Source organism: Hemiscyllium ocellatum, chromosome 29 (assembly GCF_020745735.1).
Source record: "Hemiscyllium ocellatum isolate sHemOce1 chromosome 29, sHemOce1.pat.X.cur, whole genome shotgun sequence".
NCBI lineage: Eukaryota > Metazoa > Chordata > Chondrichthyes > Orectolobiformes > Hemiscylliidae > Hemiscyllium > Hemiscyllium ocellatum.
In genome coordinates this window covers 45,027,812-45,043,526 of record NC_083429.1, presented here as the reverse complement: position 1 = coordinate 45,043,526, position 15,715 = coordinate 45,027,812, and the positions used below count along the sequence as shown (strand labels likewise).

The following is a 15,715-nucleotide window of genomic DNA, read 5'->3' as shown; positions in this document are numbered from 1 at the left end:
AGGTGCTCACACTCTCCACAAAAAATTCCATGTGTCACGGCTTTAAGGTAGCATAAAGCTAAGAATCATCTGTGCTCTCTGATCAAGAGGAATGACAGGGAATAGATCAAACTTTATTATTTGGCCTGCTGAGCTCCATTATGGACAGAAAAGAAATACCTCCAGCATAAAAGCTTCTCACCATGAGTTTGGGAGCCATGCAAAATCCCAGGACAACATCATTGTCCAAATTCTCTCAGGTCACAGAAATATCATCAAACAATGTAACTGCTCAGATTGAGTCCTGTACAGCAGTGCTCTGGAGTTCTGCTAGATTACCTATTAAATCGGGAATTTTAAAATAATTTAGTGTGACTTCCCACTTCCATTAGGATACAAGGTGAGAGGAGGGTCTTGAAGTTTATGCTCTATTTGAGTCTTGAAGCAAAACAAGTCCAAAACACAACATTCTGAACAACATATGCAGATGCTGACTTTGAATATGGATATAATTTTCAACTTTGAGAGTGTGGTGCACAGCAACATCTGAGGAGCAGGAGAATGGACGTTTTGGGTATAAGCCCTTCATCAGGGCAACCACACTCTCGACTCTGATCTCCAGCATCTGCAGTCCTCACTTTCTCCTAATTTTCAACTTGCCCTTTAAACAGAAAGAATCAGCAGGCAACACAATATATATCACACAAGGAACTGTTGGAAAAATTCAGAAGCTCCACCATTATCTGTAGAGAGAAAGCAGAGTTCATATTTTGACCCTTCTTTAGGACTGTATAATTACATAAATCACACCATGGGCCAAGATCACCAGCAATGCAGTCTAGAATTGCTGGGGTTGGACAAACATCTCAGCCATCAGTTTTGGTTAAGCCACACACCAGACAGTAGCAGTAGCAGCGGTATATACTATTAACAAGAAGCATTGCAAGAAATTCACCAAAGATCCTCAGACAGCACCTTCCAAACGCATGACCACTTCCATCCAGAAGGACAAGGGAAGCAGATTAATGGGGACACTACCCCCTGCAAATTCCTCTCCAAGTCACTTACTGGTGGGGCTGGCACTGTCGCTGGGGCAAACTCCTGAAATTGTCTCCCTAAGGGGATTGTGGGTCAACCAGGTAGGTTCAAGAAGGCAGCTCACCACCACCTCCTCAGAAGCAACAAAGAACAGGCAATAAATGCAAGCCCAGCCAGCGATGCCCACATCCCAGAGATAGGTCAGTGAGATGTCATACTGCCCAAGCGAGGAAATGCTTTCCTTCAGTACCCTCCTCCTCACTAGGGTGAAACCTCAAACTGCCACTTACCAATGGTGACGGTGTAGATGGAGTTTGCGTAGCCATCATAATTGCAGTTGTCCTCGTACTGGCCTCCATTTCCACTGGCCACCACAAAAATACTCCCAAAGCCCCGACGACCAGACATCACTCCATGCTGTAACGCAGCCTGCATGAGGGGAGCATGGAAAAGCAAGTAGAGTCAAACATGCCCAATTCATTCCTTTTTTCATTGTGTAAGCTTCTATGAGATTAATGTTTTAAGTATTTTCTTGCTACTCTAACTTTTTCCGGTTAAAGGTCCAGGAAGTGCAGGCAATAGACCACTTTCTCTCTCATTTCTTGGAATTGAAGCAAAGAATATAATGAAAAATCATTTTATCAGCTTTTTTTATAAACTATACTTATAACTTGGAGTTTTGTATTGTTGCAATGGTATTAGCCAATTGTTTGTGGGTATCAAAATGCTTCAGAGAACAAGCCAATAGACTTTTACGCAGTGCAACACATTTTCTTATAGTAGTCACATTGCTCCTGCCAGGGATTGTCCTATAACCTACATCTTCTTCTTTAGATTTGCTCTTCACATATGGGCTTACTAATATCAATTGGCCGCTCCTAACTGCCGTTGAGAAGGCAGTGTTGAGCTGGACCATTTCAGAAGAAATGAATAGTCAACCACATTGCTATGACCCTGGAGTTGTATGAAAGCCACATCAGATAAGGATGGCAGACTCCCACCTCAGAAGGACAATAGTGAACCAGATGGGTTTCTGCGACAATCTGGTCATTTCCATGATCATGATTCATTAGTACTTGGCTCCAGGTTAATTAATTAACTGAATTTAAATTCAGTTAGGTGCTGTGGTGGGTTTTGAATTTATGTCCTCAGATCAAGGTTTGGGATTATTAATACAGTGTCATTATCGTTGTGCTACCACTTATAAGGCATGTGGTTAAAATAAATCATAATAGTATGAGTTTGGATTTTGAACTAGCGATATGTGCATTTCAGTGTGTGCATATAAGGGGGTTTATTGATTAACCGGTCAGGCTTTCTGCATCCATGGTTCTTGAAAGGGGGAGACAGAGAGAGAGAGGATGGGGAGAGAGGGAGAGGGGTGGGGGGGTGGGAGACAGGGAGAGATCCTGTGGCGATGTGAACTTGTTTCCATTGTGAGCGTTTTGCGATTGGACAGAGTAAATCTAACTGTTGAAACGAATAATGAATTTTACATTTTTGCTTCAAGGAAAATAACAGCTTTGAACGCCTTTTCAGAGCAGTTGGTGGAAAATAGATGTAAGAAGGAGTTCCTCCTGGAGAAAAGAATTAGTTTAGAATATCTATGAAGTAGGTGACTCAGTACAGGGGTTTGTTTTAAAAGTTTCAGATCATAAATGTTTGAGTTGAACCCTGAAGGGATTTTTTGAAGCCAAGAAAATTTAAGCTCAGTTTGTGACTCATGAGGAAAAAGACTATCAATGTCCCAAAACCACAAAATGAAAGAAATAGATCATTCCAAACTACTGATATGATGGATAAGGGATCTCCCTCTGGTATTTGTAAAATGATGGTGGTGGGAATGGATGAGATTGTACTTTTACTGCGTATTTTGAAATCTTTCACATTGAGTTATTTATAAATAGCTTGGTTTATTCTTTTTTTGCTCATTTCTTTTGTGTAATAGACTTCTGCTTTATTATTAAAACCAGCATTATGTGTTTATTTCAGTGAATGACCACTCCAAGAAATAAAAACAAACCAAAACATGATCCATTAAGTAAGATTTCAATCTGGGATATGACTTGTCCAGTAAGAACATCAGCTGGCATCATTACACCAATTTGCCGCCAAGACACAGCCCGTTTTAAAAGTGGTTCTTGATCATCTCGGAGATGGACAGAATTTGATTCAAGGGTTATGGGGAAAAGGCAGGCAAGTGATGTTGAGGATTATCAGATGAACTGTAGTCTCACTGAATGGTGGCACAGACTCAATGGGCTAAATGGCTTATTTCTGTTTCTATATCTTATGGTCTTATCTTCTCAAAACGATGCCCATGACTGTCTCCCCCTCCAACTACTTTAAATTTGCAACTTCTGGTTACAGACCTTGGAAACAGTTTCTCCTTACTTACTCCAGCAAAACCATTCATTGTTTAAAACACCAATATTAGATCTGTACATTTGGTTTTAACAATAAAGCAGAAGTTTATTACACAAACAAACTGAAAAACAAGAAGAAAACCTTGAACCTTTTCTGTTCCAAGAAAACAAAATCAGCATCTCCAATCTCTGTGATACTTTTTGGAAACATCTTTCTGAGGTCTTTATATCCTTCCTGAATTGCAGTCACCAGAACTAACCCCAGTACTCACCTGGGATCTTTCCAGAAGGTGAGGATTATCTAGTGTCTGTGAAAGTACAGCTTAGAAACTCAGTAATAGGTGCAGGAACAGACCTGATGACCCACTGAGCCTGCATTATCATTCACAACAATTGTGGCTGATCTGAGGTTTCACCTCCGCTACACCACCAGCTCCCTGTTATTTCCCTCGGAAACCAAGGATCTCCCATCCTCGTGTATATTCAGCGATGCAGCGTCCATGTAGAGCTGATCTCCCTGGAGTAGGGCCTTCCAAAGATTTAAAACCCTTTGAGCAAAGTCATATCTCCTATTCTCAGTCCTAAATGATTGTCCCTTAGCAAGGCAACAGCTGGGTACTGCAGAAGTAATAGAGGATAAAAGCTCAAAAGACAAAACAAGCAAACAATAAATATGAAATTTAATTTACATTGTATCTGCAGAGATACGGCAAGAGAAATTTGATGGTCCTTTATGTACAGCCCTCTAACTCTATAAGCCATTTAAATTTCTTTGGTACTAGGAATTTGGGCAGCATTAATACAGACTTGACAAGCTCATAGCAGACCTTCAGTAGTAAGCAGCCTGCTATGTCCATTGAGGCAAACCAATGTACTATTGAACAGTGAGATTTATACTTCCAATTTCTGGGCTGTTGACAATGTACGATGACACTGCGCTACCACTCACATCGAAACTAATCAAGTTACAAAACCAGGAGCAATCACTGAGTAAAGGAAGGTCAGAAATGCCACCATTATACATCGTTCAGTTTTCCTTTTCACATGAATCTCCTGTACCGCAATCTAAGAATATTAAAACAAGAATGAGTTGGAGAGAACCTGCCCAGTAAAAAGAACACACACATTAGGAGCAATTGTCACAATTCATGATTTTACCAACTAGCTCCTCTGTGTTTAGTTTCAATGTGCTATAAATCTACTTTGTAACTGTGAGTTAATATCTGACAGCTGTGTACCAGAAGGGAGCCCCAAATTGAATGTGTTGAACATTACATGAACTGTTGTTAGCTTCCATACTGCTATGAAACTGGCAATGACAGGTAATGAAAACATAAGCACATTACGAATAATACACGTAATATTCTTGAAATGGTCTCCATTGTAATTAGGTGCAGCTGAGGTTCTACGAGTCGGAATAGGCATAAGCTGAGCACTTTTCCAAATTTGTTCATAGCCACATGTATTTTTTTTATATTTTGACATGGGTGCAATATGCAAATAATCTATGCAAAATCAGTACCAACTAACAAAAATATGTAACTGGATTCATGGTTCTTTTTATCTGCCCTCATTTTAAGTCAAGTCAAAATAAGAAATGTCGATGTACTGAACAGTGATTTCAAAAATTGGATTGAAAGCAATAGGTCTGAACGTTCCAGCAGAAATACACAATTTCCAGGTAGTTCCAGAGTTTTTCAGCCAAGAAAATGGGAAACTAACTGTTTAGTCTCCACCCATAAAGTGAAATTTTGCATTCCCCATAAAACAAGTCCCTACAACCCCCTCCCATTTTTTTGTCTGTACTACAGTGTGTGGAGATAAAGACTGGCCTCAAGGTTCTAGTTGATTTCTCTTTGACTCCATCCACCCCCATCCCAGCCAACTCTACCGACTGTGACAGAAGCTCAGAAGAAAGATGGTGGTGCTGGAGAGGGGCCAAGCCAGGAGGACTGGCTGGTGGGCAGATGTCTGCATTTCGACTGAATTCCAGACTATTCAAGAGATTTGGCAGAATTGTTTCCAGAGAGGAAGATTCATTTTTAGCTCCAAGCTTTGGTTGAAGAAGCTGGCTTTCTTTGAAGCTCATGAGGTTGGAGGGATGATTTGCTGGAAGTGTACACGATGTAGATAAAGTAGACAGGAGTAACTATTCTCACTTGCTGGTGGTGTCCAGTCTGGGGGGTGGTGGGGGTAACACAGTTTGAAGGTAATGGAAAGAAGGGAAGATTTGAAGTCTTTGTCTTCAACATACTGACTGTGAACAACTGGAAGTCGTTGTCTCTCCAGTCTCATGGAGAATGATTTTAAAAGGAAATTGAATAGACATTTGAGGGAAATACAAACTTCAATAGCCTCAGAGATAGAGCAAGAAAATTGAATTGACTGGATTGCTCTGAAGAAGGGCAGCCATAGACTAATGGGCTGAATGCCCTCTTGTTGTGTAGCAGCAGCTCTATGATTCATCATTTGGAAGTGGACAGATTCCAAGTTTTTTTTAGATCAGATTAGATTACTTACAGTGTGGAAACAGGCCCTTCAGCCCAACAAGTCCACACCAACCCTCCGAAGAGCAATCCACCCAGACCCATATCCCTCTGACTAATGCACCTAACACTATTGGCAATTTAGCATGGCCAATTCACCTCACCTGCACATCTTTGGACTGTGGGAGGAAACCGGAGCACCCGGAGAAAATCCACACAGACACGGGGAGATTATGCAAACTCCACACAGACAGTTGCCTGAAGCGGGAATTGAACCTGGGTCTCTGGCGCTGTGAGGCAGTAGTGCGAACCACTGTGCCACAATGTCGCCCAAATTGAAAGACATGAGGAGTAGACCATTCAGCCCCTTGTAATTACTCCATAATTCTAGATCATGGCTGATCATCTACTTCAACACCATTTCCCCACGCTATCCTTATACTACATTGAAATTTATCAGTCTAGGTCTTGAAAACTACTCAATGACTGAGCTACCATTGCTTTTCTGTTTGTTGTGCAACAGTGTTTAGAGAGCTTCTACCCCCCTTTCATAACAAAATCGGCCTCTTTGAAGCGATGTGACCAAACACTCATCTGCTCTGCCAGTGACAAACTCCTCCCGAACAGTAACGGCCCAACAGGAGGTCACACTGATTATCTAAAGGATGCTGACACAGGCAAATAGCTGGGGACCGTGGTGAAAGTTGCAGGATGATGTCCCTATGTGACTTCCTTCTGGCACTGTAAATGGAGGGAGCACTGTACCTTAATGCTGCACCTCCCTCTACAGAAATACACAATTTCCAGGTAGTTCCAGAGTTTTTCAGCAAGGCAGTCTTGGTTCATACTGAAGCACATTAAAATGTAAAAACAAAGACATTTAGCTTTTTGTGATTGAAATCTGTCAATTTTAAAGATCTTGAAGAATTAAGATAAGATACAGTGACTGGTTATTACTACTGATCACCAGGACTGGGGGATGCAAATTTAAATTTAATAGAAATAAAAGCAATTAAAAAGCAAATGGGGGAGATTAGAAAGACATTTCCTTATAGGTAGGATGGGTAGAATGTTCAAATTTTGGTTAGAAACTATTGCTGGAATAGAGTTCATAAAGATTCCTAAAAGAAAATCTGGTCTATTAAACTAATGCTGCCAAACTGTCTTCTCTGAAAAGATAGATGGAGTTCTCGCTTGTAAATTACGGTGGCTCTTCTGACTCTTTCTTCAGGGAGTCAGTTTACTTTAAGAACCTTAGTCATTGGGTTGGCAGATGCTGGTCTGGTTATTAATGACTTTGAAGTAAATGCAACATTCCTATCATTGAACCTCAGCCTTTTTAAAAAGCACACTCGCGTAATTTAATCAGAAATGTAAAAGCTTCTGTTCCAAACTCTATTATGTGACCTTTACAGCTTTTTCTCTTCTTAGCTCATAGTGCAGTCCTGTCCTTGCACTTCCACTTTTTTATTTAAAAAAAGGGTTTGTAAGTTTAACTCTTCCCTTGTCTTCCTGATGAGAGGCTCAATCCTTAATGGGTTACTTAAGAATTATCTTTAATCTGTAACTGAGCTCAAATTGATTCAAATGCAAATAAAGGTTTTCTTTCTTAAAAAACAACATGCATTATACCACAAAGTGAATAACGCTTGAAAATTCTGGAAACATGAAGAGAGACACGTGAGAGGAGAGTTGCCGAGAGATGAGCACAATTGTGAGTGGTCTGGACACAGCATGCAGGAGAAACTGCCCCCCACCTCCCCCCACCATTGGTGGAAGACCAAGAGCTCAAGGATGCCAACTGACACTGAATGGCCAAGGACCACATGGAGAAACCTCAATGCAGCGAGTGGTTTGGATTTGGAAATAGCCTGCCCCAAGAAAATAACTGAGGTTTGTTCAAAACAGGCTTTCAACTGGGCAGTTGAATAATCGTGGTTCCAAAGTAGACTCATATGGGCTCTAAATATAAATTACGTTTTTCTCCCCGCAGATGTTATCAGACCTGCTGAGTTTCACCAGTACTTTGTTTTTATTTTTTGTTTACTTTTTTTTACAGTGAGAGAGACACAAGGTGCACAAATCTTTATTTAATTTCCACCACCAGGAAGATAGGAAACACCCGAGTGGTCTGTGACAAGCAGTGCCCTTCACATCAAAGGGCAATGCTGTGTGATCAAAACAGTGAAGGGGAGGGCAGGGACTAAATCAAAATAGAGTTGGAGGGGGAAATGATGCACTCCACTCCCTGCGGCGCCCACCTCTCCCTGAACAACTCCAGGGTGTTGGTGGACACCGCGTGCTCCCTCTCCAAGGACACCCGGGCTTTAACGTAACCGAGGAAGAGGGGCAGGCATTCGGCCCTCACGACCCCCTCCACGACCCGCTGCGTGGACCTGTTTATAGCCAGTTTGGCCAGGCCCAGGAGCAGACCCATGAGGAGGTCTTCAGACCTGCCCTCCCTCCTCCGTACCGGGTGCCCGAAGATCAGGAGCGTGGGACTGAAGTGCAACCAAAAGCAGAGGAGAAGGTTTTTCAGAAAATCAAAGAGGGAGTGCAAATGCCCACACCCAATATACACATGGTCCACGGACTCCACAGCACCACAGAACAAGCAAATGGGCTGGGAGTCCGTGAACCACCGCAATCTACGGTTGCAGGGGACTGCTGTGTGCAACATCCTCCACCCCAGATCCCCGAGAGAAAGGGGGAGGACTCCCGTGTAGAGAGCCTCCACTGGGGATCCCCACCGCCCGGTGGAAGTACTTTGTTTTTATTTGGGAATTGGATAATTATGTAGGTATAATTATGGGCGGCACGGTAGCTCAGTGGTTAGCACTGCACCCTCACAGCACCAAGATCCCAGGTTCGATTCCAGCTGTGGGTGACTGTCTGTGTGGAGTTTGCACGTTCTCCCCGTGTCTGTGTGGGTTTCCTCCAGGTGCTCCAGTTTCCTCCCACAGTCCAAAAATGTGCAGGTCAGGTGAATTGGCCATGATAAATTGCCCGTAGTGTTAAGTGCATTAGTCAGATGGAAATGGGTTAGTCTGTGTGGGTTACTCTTCGAAGGGTCGGTGTGGACTGGTTGGGCTGAAGTGCGTGTTTCCACGTTGTAGAGAATCTAATCTAAAAACTATAGCCGTGCTACGGGGAAGTGGTGGGTGAATGGGACTCATGGAGTTGCTCTTACAGAGGGTTGGCCCAGACATAGAATCATGCAGCTCAGAAACAGACCCTTCAGTCCAACTAGTCCATGCCGTATATAATCTCAAACTAAACTAGTCCCACCTGCCTACTCCTGGCACCATATCCCTCCAAACCTTTCCTATTCATGTATCTATCCAAATGTCTTTTAAACATTGTAATTGTACCCACATCCACCACTTCCTCAGGAAATTCATTCTACATGCAAAATACCCTCTGTGTTAAAAAAAAGACCTCTCATGTCTTTCTAAAATCTCTCTTCTCTCACCTTAAAAATGTGCCCCCGGTCTTGAAATCCCTCACCCTAGGGAAAAGACTCCTACCATTAACTCTATTTATACCCCTCATGATTTTGTAAACTACTATCAGGTCACCTCTCAACAGACTATGGTCCAGTGAAAAAGTCCTAGCCTATCTTTATAACTCAAACCTTCCATACTCAACAACATCCTGGTAAATCTCTTACAAACTCTCTCCAGCTTAATAATATCCTTTCTATAACTGAGCAACCAGTACTGGGCACAGTACTCTAGAAGAGGCCTCACCAATGTCCCGTACCACCTCATTATGACTTCCCAATTCCTATACTCAAAGGACTGAGCAATGAAGGCAAGTGTGCCAAACGCCTTTCTTAACAACTGAAAGGTACTGTGCTGTAACCATTCTATGACTCTGCCTTGGAGGGTATTGTGTCACAGATTAAGGTCGTCTACACAAGCACAAACTGATACAATCCATCAAGCTAACATGAATCATTCGAGACATCTTTTCTAATGACTGTTACTTCCCCATAGAATGAATTTGTTTACCATCATGTCCCATTTAGAGGTCTTTGTGAACTTAATAACGGCTGATAGAAAACCTCGCAATCTCTCCATCCTTTGTTTAAACAAATAATTTACAAATTTGTGCTTTTGCATAATTTCTGTTTTCATCTTAAAATTTGTATCTGCCAATTACTGCCTTAGTGACCAAGTAGAAATCCTCAATCACTAATTAATTGATTTTAATTCATCATAATTACAAACCTCTCCATCACTCGGGTTACTGTGCAACATTTTTTTGTTCTGACCGATAAAACCATGTCCTCGGAATAAGCAGATTGCCTCAGCAGGAGGTTAGTTGAGTGTCTACTAGATTTGTCTATGAGACAGAGTGGGAACAGGAGTGAGGAGTACACTTACTCTCTGGTATACAAAGCTACACAAACCAAAATAATGCCCTGTTCGGTTTTTAGCTCGTATTGGGTGAGCAAGTTTTGATCAGGTTGGGATCAGATAGAACATTGAACATAGAACATGGAACAATACAGTGCAGAACAGGCCCTTCGGCCCTTGATGTTGTACTGACCTATTGTGACCTATTCTCAGCTTGTCCCCCAACACTATCCCATCATCATCCATGCTCTTATCGAAGGATTGTTTAAAACTCCCTAATGTGGCTGAGTTAACTACTTTGGCAGGTAAGGCATTCCACACCCTTACCAACCTCTGTGTAAAGAACCTGCCTCTGACATCTGTCTTAAATCTATCACCCCTCAATTTGTAGTTATGCGCCCTCATACAAACTGACGTCATCATCCTAGGAAAAAGACTTTCACTGTCTACCCTATCTAATCCTCTGATCATCTTGTATGTCTCTATCAAATCCCCTTTTAGCCTTCTTCTTTGCAATGAGAACAGACCCAAGTCTCTCAGCCTTTCCTCATAAGACCTTCCCTCCAGACTGGGCAATATCCTGGTAAATCTCCTCTGTACCTTTTCCAATGCATCCACATCCTTCCCGAAATATGGCGGCCAGAACTGTATACAATATTCCAAATGCGGCCGCACTAGCGTTTCGTATAGTCGCAGCATAATATTGCAGCTCTGGAATTCAATCCCTCTACAAATGAAACCTAACACACTGTATGCCTTTTTAACAGCACTATCAACCTGGGTGGCAACTTTCACGGATCCAAGTACATGGACTCCAAGATCCCTCTGCACACCCACACTACCAAGAAACTTTCCATTTACCCAGTACACTGCCTTCCTGTTATTCTTCCCAAAGTGCATCACCTCATATTTAGCTGCATTGAATTCCATTTGCCACCTCTCAGGCCAATTCTGCAGTTATCCAATTCCCCTGAAACCTGTAATATTCTTCAAAACTGTCCACTACTCCACCAACTTTATAGTGTCATCAGCAAATATGCTAATCCATCCACCTACGCCTGCGTCTAAGTCATTTACAAAAATGACAAACAGCAGTGGTCCCAAAACAGATCCTTGCGCACACCACTAGTAACCGGACTCCAGGCTGAATATTTTCCATCAACCACCACTCGCTACCTTCTTTCAGAAGGTCAGTTTCTAATCCAAACTGCTAAATCACCCTCGATCCCATGCCTCTGCATTTTTTCTAACAGCCTACCATGTGGAAGCTTATCAAAGGCTTTACTGAAGTCCATGTATACTATGTAAACTGCCCTATCCTCATCTACATGCTTGGTCACCTTCTCAAAAAAGTCAATGAGGTTTGTGAGACATGACCTGCCCCTGACGAAACCATGTTGACTATCTGAAATCAAATTGTTGCTTGCTAGATGATTATAAACCTCATCTCTTATAATTCTTTCCAAAACCTTTCCTACAACAGAAGTAAGGCTCACTGGTCTATAATTCCCTGGGTCATCTCTACTGCCCTTCTTGAACAAGGGCACAGCATTTGCAATCCTCCAGTCCTCTGGTACTAAACCTGTAGACAATGATGACTCAAATATCAAAGCCAAAGGCCCTGCTATCTCCTCCCTAGCTTCCCAGAGAATCCTCGGATAAATCCCATCCAGTCCAGGGGGCTTGTCTACTTTCACTCCTCCTAGAATTGATAACACCTGTGCATAACTAACTTCGATCCTTTCTAGTCTAATATCTCGTACCACATTCTTCTCCTCTATAATATTCTCCTTTTCCCGAGTGAAAACCGATGAGAAATATTCATTTAGCACCTCTCTGATCTCTAAAGGGTCCACATTTGACTTCCCACTTCTGTCTATGATTCAACGAGCAACCCGGAAGTCATGAAATTAAACAAAAACGAAAGAACGGCAATGCTGGAAGTCACAACCAAACCTGACAATTGCTGGAAAAATGCAGCAGGTCTGGCATCATCTGTGGAGAGAAAACATTTCGGGTCCAGTGACCCTTTGGAACTGAATTGTGGGTAGGGATGGTGGGAGAAGGCTCACACACAGGCCTTGTCACCACATTGGCTGCTACCACAAGTAACCCATTGTCAGCTACTAATCATCCCCAGAAGCAGCTATTCATTTTCCGAGGCTGAGCTTGACCCATTCGACTCCATCTCCACTTTTCATTTACTCCTTCCATCCCCCCTCACTCCTTCAGCATATATACCAACCTTTTCCTAGCTACAATCAGTTCTAAAACAAAAGGTCATGGGACCCGAAATGTTAACGCTGCTTATTCTCTTCAGATGCTGCCAGAATTGCTGAATTTTTCCAGCAATTTCGGTTTTGTTTTGAGAGTCATGAAATTAACTAGGGCAACTGCTGAAACTGAACTCAATACAGACGATATTTGTGAGGTGACCCTTGGTAAAATAGATATAAAACTTGCTGGATTGTCATCATGGTTCATCAATGTCTGTCAACTAAAGGACCTATCATCCCCTTCCAATTTATTGAATGGGAACGTCCCATCTGTGGCTTTCCATTGCAATGGCAACAGTGGTCCTTGTTAAACAGGTTCAGGACCAGCTAGGACTGACTGCTGCACAAATCCAAATCCATTGTGGGGCCTCAGCACAAAGCCTTCATGCACTGTGGGGACTCTAAAACAATGCTGCACATTACCAGGAAGTGTCGTCTCTTTGGACTCAGTGGTGGACTCATCATCTTAAACCCAGGAGGTTACGCTTGGATCTGAGGACCTACATTTGTCAAATAATAACAATAACCCCAACCTAACCCACTCTGGTCAGCACATGTCCACAAGTCCCAGACAAAGTGGTTGATCCTTAATCAGTGTAGCCCAGAGATGGACAATAAATAATACAAAATACCACCAATATTCTGAGAACAATTTCTGAAAACGGAAACGGTGTCACACTAGGTGGGCATCAAACTCTTGCAGCCCTCACAGCTCTTTAACAAAGCAAGTCTAAACTGGGCTCCTCTCACTCCATTGCATTCATCTTTTCTTTACCAGTCATTCCTGAATTAGTCCATGTCTGTGCAAAGTGCAGCTAATGTTGCAGCACCAGAACACAAAGAGTTAGCCATTCCCTCGCTGCTAGCACTCTACCCTGTGTGTGGCTTGAAGCCTTGCTCCAGGGATGTCAGCACAGATATGATGGATTGACAAAGTGCGGTACTGTCAGAGGTGCCATTTTGTGCTTGAGATTCACCTCACCGACCCTCGGAGGTAGGAGGTAGAAGATTCCACAGCGTTATTTTAAGGAGACACAGGAAGTTCTCCTTGGTGTCCAGCCCAAGCATCACTGAAACACATCATCTGGTCATTTTCGCATCGCTCATTGTGGGAGGTTACTGTGCATGAATTCATTGCCTGACTTCCCAAGGTAAACAGCAACTACACTTTTAAAGCACTTCGCTGATTGTACAAAGTGCTTTGAGAAATGGTGAAAGTGGCTTTGTCAGTGGAAATCCTTCTTCCTTGATTTTATTTAATCAACATGGGGATGTGATACCCTCCACAGTCGTTCAGCCTGCTGGCGCTCACTATCCAGACATGTGTTTGAAGAAGATAAAGGTTAGATGAAGTATTGTTGTCAGTGCATTGACTGTCCATCACAAATCATCGCCCTCTCAAAGACAGGGAGAGCAACCAGAAAGAAATAAAACTCTTGTGTATTCAGATACACCAGATCTTGTAACGTGCACGTTTTGATAGACGTTTAATAACCTATTTTGGCAACAAGCTTTCTTTTGCAAGAATTAAAAGGAGAAATGTCAATGTTTGGAAATAGCACATTTGTTAGATCACTATCGGAAATGACTGACAGTTTCTTTCAACAGACAAAAATTAGAAATAGCCATTTCCTTTAGGTCAGCTCACAACATCTGAAGTTGTGATTAGACTCTCTGACAGCCAGCTGTTTCAATAATTGCCTAATTATTTCTCTGCAAAACGTTAGAGGAGGGCAAAATCCACAATAAAACTTCAAAGAAATCACACAAAGTCATACTCTGTTATTGTTCGAGGCTAAACTCATTTACTTTTCTTTGAAGAATGTTATATCATTAGCAGGTGCATCCAAATGCTCTATCCTCTTATCCATTGGTCCCAGCTGTGCACATGACCCAACACAGCCTCATCATAAAAGCTAGATGAAGCTTTGTATCCCCACTGACACATTACTGCTACCCACAAGAGCCTCAAAATGTCACTTTCCTATTGTCAGCACTACGGCTACTGATGGATTCTGAAAATGGACACATGCTATTTAGAAACGATGCAGTTAAGCACACAGCATGGCACAACAACAGGCTGCTTTGTTCTCCAATCTGTGCTACATCAGCTGGTCTCAGTATGGTAGCAAACATGGCTCCATAGCGGCATGGTGTCTCAGTGGTTAGCACTGCTGCCTCACAGTGCCAACAATCTGGGTTCAATCGCATCCTCGGGCGACTGTCTGTGTGGAGTTTGCACGTTCTCCCCATGTCTGGGTGGGTTGGCTCCAGGTGCTCCGGTTTCCTCCTACTGTCCAAAGATGAGTTTAATTCAGATAAATGTGCGGTGCTGCATTTTGGGAAAGCAAATCTTGGCAGGGCTTATACTCTTAATGGTAAGGTCTGAGGGAGTGTTGCTGAACGAAGAGACCTTAGATGCAGGTTCATAGCTCTTTGAAAGTGGAATCGCACGTAGATGGGATAGTGAAGAAGGCTTTTGGTATGCTTTTCTTTATTGGTCAGAGTATTGAGTACAGGTGTTGGGAGGTCATGTTGCGGCTGTACAGGACATTGGTTAGGCCACTGTTGGAATATTGCGTGCAATTCTGGTCTCCCTGCTACAGGAAGGATGTTGTGAAACTTGAAAGGGTTCAGAAAAGATTTACAAGGATGTTGCCATAGTTGGAGGATTTGAGCGACAAGGAGAGGCTGAACAGGCTGAGGCTGTTTTCCCTGCAGCGTCAGAGGCTGGAGGGGTGACCTTATAGAGGTTTACATAATTATGAGGGACATGGATAGGGTAAATAGGCAAAGTCTTTTCCCTGGGGTCAGGGAGTCCAGAACTAGAGGGCATAGGTTTAGGGCGAGAGGGGAAAGATATAAAAGAGACCTGAGGGGCAACGTTTTCATGCAGAGGGTGGTACGTGTATGGAATGAGCTGCCAGAGGAAGTGTTGCAACATTGCAACTGCAACATTTAAGAGGCATTTGGATGGGTACATGTATAGGAAGGGTTTGAAGGGATATGGGCAGGGTGCTGGCAGGTGGGACTAGATTGGGTTGGGATATCTGGTCGGCATGGACGGGTTGGACCGAAGGGTCTGTTACCAAGCTGTACATCTCTATGACTCTATGTGCAGGTCAGGTGGATAGGCCATGGGACATGCTCCACAAATGGAAACATCCTCTCAGCATTGACCTTGTCAAGCCCTTTAAAAATCTGATATG

General features: G+C 42.8%; 1 protein-coding gene across 2 annotated transcripts in view; it reads right to left on the bottom strand.

The window, feature by feature from the left end:
* The window catches only part of pcsk7 (proprotein convertase subtilisin/kexin type 7), a 223,522-nt gene that overhangs the window by 152,909 nt on the left and 54,898 nt on the right, over window positions 1-15,715 (bottom strand). For both annotated transcript variants that reach the window (XM_060846707.1, XM_060846708.1), the window contains one exon: window positions 1,308-1,446. In XM_060846707.1, the coding sequence (XP_060702690.1) occupies window positions 1,308-1,446 (139 nt within the window). The remainder of the gene's footprint in view (window positions 1-1,307; window positions 1,447-15,715) is intronic.